Source organism: Neovison vison, chromosome 1 (genome assembly GCF_020171115.1).
Source record: "Neovison vison isolate M4711 chromosome 1, ASM_NN_V1, whole genome shotgun sequence".
NCBI lineage: Eukaryota > Metazoa > Chordata > Mammalia > Carnivora > Mustelidae > Neogale > Neogale vison.
Genome location: NC_058091.1, coordinates 233551101 through 233560450, shown reverse-complemented (window position 1 = coordinate 233560450; position 9350 = coordinate 233551101). Strand labels below are relative to the sequence as shown.

Genomic DNA, 9350 nt, shown 5'->3' with positions numbered 1-9350 from the left:
TGGCTTGGGGGCGGGCAAGAGGGAAGGAGGGCCGCCACTAGAGCTCCCCAGCGACAAACCGTGAAGGGGACTAGGAGTTGGGCAGCTGGGAACTGCAGCTCAACTTCCACTTTCAAACTGCATCCCCTACTCCGGGGTGAATTAGCTCTGGGGTCCCAGCAAAGCCTTTCCCAAGGGCGGGGCTGGGTGGGAGGCGAGGATGGCGCGGGTCTCTCTCCGGCTGCCTCCCCCTTCTGAGGCCCACGTCCCCAAGTGCCAAGGCCCGCGCCGCCATCCAGCCTTGCCGGGCAGGGGAGCTCAGAGCCCTGCGATTTATACATCTATTAATTACCTCCAGCATGGAAGAACTGCCTATAAATACAGTAGCACTTTAGATAAAACTTTCATGCAGCTATTTAGATCCTTTAAAATATAAATGATTTCCTCTAAATTTTTTATCATAAATCAGGGCATGGAGCTAGGCGACAAGACGCCGATTTCCCCCCTGATGGGAGCAAAGCCTTTGCTTGTTTTCCCTTTTTCTTTTTCTTTGCTATGTTTCTTTCTCCTTCCCATTCTCCTCCTTCTCCTCCTTCTTTTCCTCCTTCTCCTCCTTCTTTTCCTCCTTCTACACCCTCCTCTTCATTCCCCCCACCCCTCCTCCTCACTTTCCCATCCTCCTTCTTTTTAATTTACAGACACTGGTTAATGGCTCTGCTTCTCTTTGTTTTATCCAGGGGACTGAAAGGGAAGTGAACAAGTTGCAGGAAGTTTCAGCCCCTTTCCTGAAGGCTGCCTGGTGTGGGTCGGAAAGCTCACAGTTTAGGGCAGCAGACCTGAGTTCAGATCCTAATCCTGACCCTTATTCCCCCGGGGCTTCAAGGAACACAACTTCTCTGAGCCCTTGGCAGGTCTCTCTGTGAAACAGACATAGTAACAGTACCTACACCACAGCTAGTGTGGCTGTTAGGATTAACTCACATAATGCACACAGCCAGGACGACAGAGTAAAGATCTCAGGAAATAATGAGCTGTGCATTGGCAGACAAGTTTCTTTACCTCTCTGAGACTCAGTTCCCTCATCCATAAAGAAAAGGTGGAATAAGAATTCACTTCTGGGGAGTTACTGTGAGGAATGAATAAGACAACAGCCAGACTCTAAGCTTTTAAAGCAGGGACCATGTAGCCCTTGTTTATCATTGTACCTCCAGCCCTAGCATGTGCCCAGCACAGAGGAAGTGCTTGGCAAGCACCTGATGGATACATGAAACAATAGAGCTTCCTGGTTGGTTTGCAGAACATCCTGCAGAACCATTAGAGCTCGGCTTCCATTTATGGTGATGGATTTGACCTGAGCCACCTTTCCAAGAGCCACACATAGAACTTTGACATCTCCACACTGAAAAGGTCAATCCTGTCTCACCAAGCCTCTTGCAGTCCTGAGTAACCAGAGGCCCGAAGCCCATGAGTGACTATCCAGGGTCTCACAGCAGGTTAGCTACATATCCATGTTTGAATATGTAGACCATCCAGACCTTTTCCCTTGTGGCCTCTTCACAACCAACCGGACTGGATAAGAGAAGCAGCCTAATCCTTTGGTCCGGGAAGAGGTGACAACCAGCTTGGTGACCTGGGGGTTGACTTTATGACTTTGAGCTCAAAGAGGGCTATGAACTGGAGAAGAGAAAGGCAAAACCAGTCTTCATGGGCCAGGAATAGGACCATGTGATTACGGTGTCCAGATTTTTTAGGACAAGCACAGAGCTGGCCGTGCTGTCAAGGACAGCGATATTCTCAAGTCTAGAGCTGGGGAAAAAGCCAAGGGCTAACTGTGAGAACTTATTAGGAAGTGTGTTCTGGGCACTGGTGTGTTAGATCCAAACTACTGACTGGGTCTCCTTGAAATCATCATAGACTAAACCCAGAAAATTTGGGGCCTCACTCATCCGTTTTGGACCAAGGCAACCCTGTTCCTACACAGCTACTGGAAATAGACCTGGAATCCTCTGTGGGCTCTACAGGGGTAGGGGATAAGTGGGAGGGAGTGGGGGGCTGTTTGTAGCTGAATTTCCTACCTGCTAACATCGTGGCTGCCGCACAGTAGATGCTCAATAATTGTGTTCAGTGAAAGAATGCATGATGGCGAAGGGCTCTAGGAGATCCCTGGCTTGGTCCCCTCAGTTTTCAGGTGCGGAAAAGTGAGGCCCTAAGGAGTCAGGGACCTGCCTGGAGCCCTCCCGAGAGAGGGCCAGAGCTCGGTGGGCGGGTACGCCGGGCAAGGGGAGGGCTGGCGCGCGCGGACCCCTCAAGGGTGCTCGGCCTCGGGCTCCCCAGTCCCTCTGGGCGTCTCGGATCTTCTGAGCCCGTGCAGACAATGCGAGGCGAGCGGCCGACAGGCGAGGCCGGCAGCAGCTGCGCAGGCGGCGGCGGTACATGTGAGAAGTTTGTGAAAGGAGAAGAGAGAAAGGGAGAGGAAGGCGAGGCGGGCGGCTGCGAACACCTGGCCCGGCAGCCCAGCCAGCTGCCTCCCCGCGATGGCATCTTGAGTTCGGGCGGTCCTATCGGGCCATCTCCCATCCCTCCCCTTCTTCCTCCTTCCCCACCCCCAACCCCGAGGTGGAGCTCCGCCAGGGATGGAGGTGGGACCAGGGAGCTGCTGCTTCTGCAGGTGGCCTCTGCAGGAAGCTTGCCTGGAGCGGGGCCAGCCTCTGTGCCTCGGGGTGGAGGCCGCCTCCCTTCTGGGAGAGAAGTAAACTCGACTAACCATCCCAGGCTCAGCCTCTGTGCTTGGAGGGTGGGGAAACTGGTACCAGCCCAGGACATTAGTTAAAACGCGGGCTCAGAAGTTAGAGAAACCTGAGTTCTAATCCCTACCCTAACAGGCTTAAATGTCTCCAATGCCTTGGAGAATTCAGTCTCTTTGTGCCTCAGTTTTCTCATCTGGAAAATGGAGAAATAATACCAATCTCAAAGTCCTGATGTGGAGATCCAGCTGTAATTCTTGTCTAAAGCATATAGCCCAGAGCCTGTCTGTCCATAACTGTTTTTTCTTGCTCTCACCATCATCCTACTGCCGGAATCTTGGGAAGGATATTATTCATGCGTTCATTCATTCCATGCAAATTATTATATTAAGCTCCTATATGGTGCCTGGCCTGTCGAAATAGGCACTGGAGACACAGGGACAGATAAGACCCATCCTTAAAGGAGTCCCAGAGTCCTTCAAGGAGTTGAGACAATAAAACATCATGTTCTTGAACAGATAACAGAGGAAGATGCAAAAGAGTCCAAGAAGAGAAACTATCTCTTTGAGTCTTAGCAAATCTTACATAATTAGGTCAGAGAGTAAAAAAATAAATAATGTCAGGTAACAAGTTTCCAGAGCAAGGTTTTCAAGCTGAGGGTCCCAGGTCACCTGCATGCAAATCATGAATGCTTATGAGAAAGTACCTCAGCCTTTGTGGTAAGAATCTGGATAGTAAGGGCTGCAGATGATTTCTGTTCCTGCTGAAGTTGAAAAGCACTGGCCCACAGGAAAATGCCTCTGCCCTAACATCCCCCCAGGGCTAGTCCTTCAGGGGGACACAGTGCTTTGCCTTTCCATTTTAGAGTTACATGAGGCAATTTTTGGTTCCCATCAGACGCTGAGCTCTTAAAGCAGGGTGCTCTATGCCTGCAGAAACTATCACAAGACCCAGCTGTCAGTAGGTATTCTGAAATGATCGCAGGATGAAGAGAGGGCCCCTTTAGTGTCAGTTTCATAAAGTTCATGTGGTCCCTACTTGGACCCTCAGGCAGATTTTGTTATGTGGGGTTGTGTTGGGGGCATGTGCATGTGAATTTTAATTGTAATGTAATACTGGGGTTGGGGGGAAGGATGGGGCATTTGCTCTCCAGTTTCCTGTGTCTCAGTCTTCCCCTTTACACACCCAACTAGTTTGCTTTCCTGAACTTGCTTTGGACAGAACTGGTTTGCAAATCTTACAAAGTAAAGAGTGTTTGTGGTTCTCCTTCCCATTCTTTCCTATGTGGTGTTTACCTCATCTCCTCTCTCTCCAGGGCCTTCTCAGAAACACTGGTCCCTAAGGATGGGTGTCGCCTTACTGCTGGTTGTATAGAGCTGTCAGTAGACCTTCTTGAAGGGAAGGATGAGAAAAACCCAGGGAACACAGGTTACCTGATGCAAGAGTGGGTTTTGATTTGTGATTCTAAGGCCTGGGGATGCCAGAACAGGGGCTGGTGAGCTGAAGGTCAGCACTGGAAGCCTGAGGGGGCCAGTTAGTCTTGCTCTGGCTCTGACCCCTGCCTGACCTCGATAGTGGCAAGTCTCCCAGGCCCCTGAGGGGACAAAGCCCCAGAAGGTTGGATGCGGATGGGCTTGTCCTTCTGTTTCTGAGGGTTCAACTTCACAGACTACTAGAATATGATGAAGTGAGTGTGGGTCTTAGGGTACCACAGGGTCAGGCAAGTTACAAACTTTTCTCCCTGGAGGATCCACCATCCCCACCTTCCTTTCTCCTTTTTGCCTTCCTGCACTGGGAAGAAAACAAGAATGAGCGATCCTAATTCCAGGTGAAATGATCAAATAATGCCACATTCAGCTTCTGGGAAGTTATGAGTCCTTGGAAAGAAGCTCTTGACTTAATCAACATGCGTTTCATTTAAAAAAAAAAAAGATTTATTTATTTTAGAGAGAGAGAGAGAACAGGAGGGGATGGAGGCACAGTGGCAGGGGGAGAGAGAATCCACAAGAGGACTCCCTGCTGAGCACAGACTCCAATGCATTGGGCAGGGCTCCATCCCAGGACCCTGAGATGAGGACCTGAGCCCAAACCAAGAGTCGACAGCTTAACCAACTGAGCCACCCAGGTGCTTCCAAATGTGTTTCATTTAAATTAACCAGAATGGTAGTATTTGGCGGACCTGGAAGTACTTACCATCCTGTCCAGCCCTCTTCTTGTGGGTAAACTGAGGCCCAGCTATTGTCACGTAAGGCCCAATATTTAAAATGATCTCAAAACCCCAGCCCTCCTGAGGCCCATATTTCTGGTGTGCATTCTGTGTTTCAAGAATCCCACCAGCCTTGCTCTGTTTCTTGAATCTACATCATTGTCTCCACCACAGAGCGAGATTGCCGTCCATTTCCTGCAGTACATTTCAGACTGGTGACTCCGTGAGGGCAGGGGTGGAGTCTGATTCACATCTGTGTCCCAGTCCTCTGCATGGAATCTGGAACAAAGCAGGTGTTGAATACAAGAAGGACAACAGAGAACAAATTTGCTCCTCCAGACGAACCATTCTCCAGGGAGATTACTCAGGCCACTCTGGTTTCCAAATGCTTTATCTATAAGGTCAAAGAGAAAGAGGGGAATGAAGATTCATTTCTGGATTTCAGTGCGCCAAACACTGTGCTGAATGCTTATCTCAGTGCATTGCTTGCAGCAGTCAGGAGAGAAGAAATGATTTCTCCGTTGAACACATATAGAGACTACAGTACAATTAGTTATGAAGTGGCTGGTGGCCTTTTCTGTAAGAGGCAGAGATGCATGCTGAATCTGAGGGCAAAACCTGCTCTCCAACGCTTCAGGTTGTGAGGTTTGCTGAGTGCTCAGTGCTTCCTTTCTCCTCTAGTTCACAACACCTTCACCAGAACCCGGAGGGCAAACAGAAGCACAGATGCCATTTTACAGTCCAGGGAACTGAGGCTCGGTTTAGAGGGCAGCCGTTGGCCTTTGGCACCCCTGCTGAGTCCTCTGCCCCGGTTAGAGGACAGAAGATGGACGGGAACCAAGCAAGGGGTTGGCTGCGATGCGGGAAGACGGATTGGCAGGGGCCGCGCGTGTAGGGAGCTCAGACCTAGGCAGGATTTCCTCTTAGGCCAAGGGCTGGCCCCTCCTCGCCCAACCACTACGTTCACGTCTGGGAAACCCGGCCCTCACACGCGGGCGCTCAGGCCTAGCCCGCAGGCTGGTGAGAACTCCGAAACCCAAAAGCCGCTCCTGAGCAGAGGCGGGGTGGGCGTCAGAGGCGAGGTGGGCGTCAGAGGCGAGGTGGGCTCAGCTGGGCGCGCAGGGCTCGGCTCCGAACCCCCGGAGGGCGGCGATGCCCCCGTACCAAGACTCTCCATCCATTATTCAGGATGTTTACTATCGCGGGGAAAAGAGAGGGAAGGAGAGGGGATCAGAGCAGAGGGGAGGCGGGGGGGGGGGCGGGGCACTAACCCCGGGGGCACTCCGATCCCTGAAACTTCGTGAGGAAGACAAAGTGCAGAATCGTGAAGAGCTGGGAAGTCAGACGTGGCGCCTCACACTCAGTAGGCCATCAGTAAAAATTCGTGGAATGGATAACCGAACAGTGAGTGAATGGCTCGGCGCCCAACCAGCTCTGTGATCTTGGGCGAATCACTTAACTCCTCTGACCCTTGTTCTCCTCAACCTTAAAACAGAGTCAGTACGAACTCCGTAGGGTGTGAGAATACCACGAGCTAAGTCTCTGAACAACCTAGCACGTATTAGGAGCTCAAAAATGGTAGCTATTGTTTTGGGGGAATGGGGCTCCTAAGCGTTGGCAGCCCAGCAGAAGTGTACTGACTGACATCTAAGGCGGATGGGCAGCCCCGAACTGTTACTAAACAGTACTCAGGAAGCTTCTTTTGACTGACGGGTTGGGGAAAGGGGGAGGGGGGGCCAAGTTATCTTTCTTTAGCGAAGGCAAGAACCGCGAGCCTGGGGAGGAAGCCTCAGGCCTCGAGGACCGGGCGGGCAGTTACTTCCCCCATCTCCACCCCGCTGGGCGATTGAGGTCACCTGGGGCTCATTCTGTTAGCCCCACACCCTCCCTGGAGCCCGTCTGGGTGCTTGGAGGCGCCTCTTCGCTGAGCTGCGGGGCCGGACTCTCGTGGACCGCTCGGGCGCGGGGCCAGGAGCGCCCTGGAAATGGGCAGTTTGGCGGCAGCCTGGCCGACAGGGAGTGTGTGTGTGTGTGTGTGTGTGTGTGAGTGTAGTAAGGTCAGCTTCCTGGCCGCGCTCAGCCCGGGGCTACCCTTCGATGGGGCAGTCTGAGTTGGGACAGGACAGAGAGGTTTGAGACTTTGGGGGAAACAAGTCCTCCAAGAAGAAGAAATAATCCGGAAGGTCGGCCGCGCTGGAGCCAGGCAGGGCGGGGCGGGCCTGGAGAGGCCAGGCTGGGCGGGGGTATAAATGCTGTTGGCGGGGGCGGCCGTGGCGGGCGCACAGAGGCGCGCCTAGAGCTGCTGCCTGGCCTCGCCTCCCGGGCCGCCCCTGCGAGTACCAGGCGCGTGAGCACGCCTGCGCGCGCCCGGGCCCTTCCTGGCAGGCTGCTTGTAAGATGAGTGAAGAAGCAGGTGGGGGAGAGGGGAGGCAGCGAGCGAGAGGGCGAGGGGAGCGCGGGCGCTGAGCGGCGCTCACTTGGAGCGCGGCGAGCGAGCGAGAAGAGCCTGATCCATGTCCCTCGCTGCCTCCCTGCCAGGCGCGCGAAGATGATGGCCATGAACGCCAAGCAGCCTTTCGGCATGCACCCGGTGCTTCAAGAACCCAAATTCTCCAGCCTGCACTCCGGTTCCGAGGCCATGCGCCGAGTCTGTCTCCCAGCCCCGCAGGTACGTAGTGGAGCATAATTACCGCTCTAAGGCACATATTTGACAGGCACTAGCTTCATGTTTTTTTCATGTCGCCCAGAACAATCGCCGCTGTCTGAACCTCTCTCCTTCTCTCCCCTGCGCTCTCTCCCGGCGCGCTCCCTCTCTCATTCATGTCTCTCTGATCCACACGTCTGTTCCAGCAGAGCCTCTGTCTCCGTATTAATTTTTATGACCTGGGCTTTGAGGAGAGGCATCTCGGTTGCTTGAAAATGTGTTTTAATCCTGAGTTGACAGTATTCCCCACTGACCGTGCTGTGCGCCTTCTCGCTTGCAGCTGCAGGGTAATATATTTGGAAGCTTTGATGAGAGCCTGCTGGCACGCGCCGAAGCTCTGGCGGCGGTGGATATCGTCTCCCACGGCAAGAACCATCCGTTCAAGCCCGACGCCACCTACCATACCATGAGCAGCGTGCCCTGCACGTCCACTTCGTCCACCGTGCCCATATCCCACCCTGCCGCGCTCACCTCGCACCCGCATCACGCCGTGCACCAGGGCCTCGAGGGCGACCTGCTAGAGCACATCTCTCCCACGCTGAGCGTGAGCGGTTTGGGCGCCCCAGAGCATTCGGTGATGCCGGCGCAGATCCACCCGCACCACCTGGGCGCCATGGGCCACCTGCACCAGGCCATGGGCATGAGTCACCCACATGCCGTGGCGCCTCACAGCGCCATGCCCGCATGCCTCAGCGACGTGGAGTCGGACCCCCGAGAGCTCGAGGCCTTCGCCGAGCGCTTCAAGCAGCGGCGCATCAAGCTGGGGGTGACCCAGGCGGACGTGGGCGCGGCTCTAGCCAACCTCAAAATCCCCGGAGTAGGCTCGCTCAGCCAGAGCACCATTTGCAGGTTCGAGTCTCTCACTCTCTCACACAACAACATGATCGCGCTCAAGCCCGTGCTCCAGGCCTGGCTGGAGGAAGCCGAGGCCGCCTATCGAGAGAAAAACAGCAAGCCAGAGCTCTTCAACGGCAGCGAGCGGAAGCGCAAACGCACGTCCATCGCGGCGCCAGAGAAGCGCTCGCTGGAGGCCTACTTCGCCATCCAGCCGCGGCCCTCATCTGAGAAGATCGCGGCCATCGCCGAGAAACTGGACCTTAAAAAGAACGTGGTGAGGGTCTGGTTTTGCAACCAGAGACAGAAACAGAAACGAATGAAGTACTCGGCTGTCCACTGACTGCTGTGGGGCGCAGCGTCCTGGTCTGGGAGAGCTGAGTGTACACCACCCCCCGCCTGGGGGTGGGGGGGAATGGTTATGGGGACCCCAAGACCTTTCCTGGCGGGTCAGGCTCTCTCCCCCGAAGCCACAGACTTTCCCCTTTATCCCACCTGGTTGCCTCCCGGCCTTCTCTTTCTCTTCTTTCCTTTCTGTTCCCACCAGAAAATTATGGCGCTAAGAAAAAAATTTATGAAGGGCGGGCCTGGAGGGATTAGCTCTGTCCCTGGTGCTGAAAATAGCTTTCGCGCGCTGGGCTGCGCGACCTCAGGGCGCGAGCCCAAATACAGGGGATGGTGAATTGGCCTGACAGCACGACTTTGGGGGTGATGGCGCCACTTTACTAAGCGCGATTAGACAAAAGCTGAAAGGATGCGCAGGCAGTGATAAATAATAATACAAAGTCTAACTGGGTCACAAACATGTACTGGAGATTTATTTAGAGTATATAAAATACATGTATGTTTCCAAAGGATAGCCTTATACTCCTTTCCCCTCTTA

The 9350-nt window shown here is 53.9% G+C and overlaps 1 protein-coding gene across 1 annotated transcript; it reads left to right on the top strand.

Annotated features, from left to right (window-relative positions):
- Window positions 1-7477: 7477 nt before the first annotated feature.
- Window positions 7478-8810, top strand: POU4F3 (POU class 4 homeobox 3). The gene is made up of 2 exons (XM_044240797.1): window positions 7478-7597; window positions 7914-8810. Exons 1-2 carry the CDS (start codon window positions 7478-7480, stop codon window positions 8808-8810), a joined length of 1017 nt encoding a protein of 338 aa, XP_044096732.1.
- The last annotated feature ends 540 nt before the right edge of the window (window positions 8811-9350 follow it).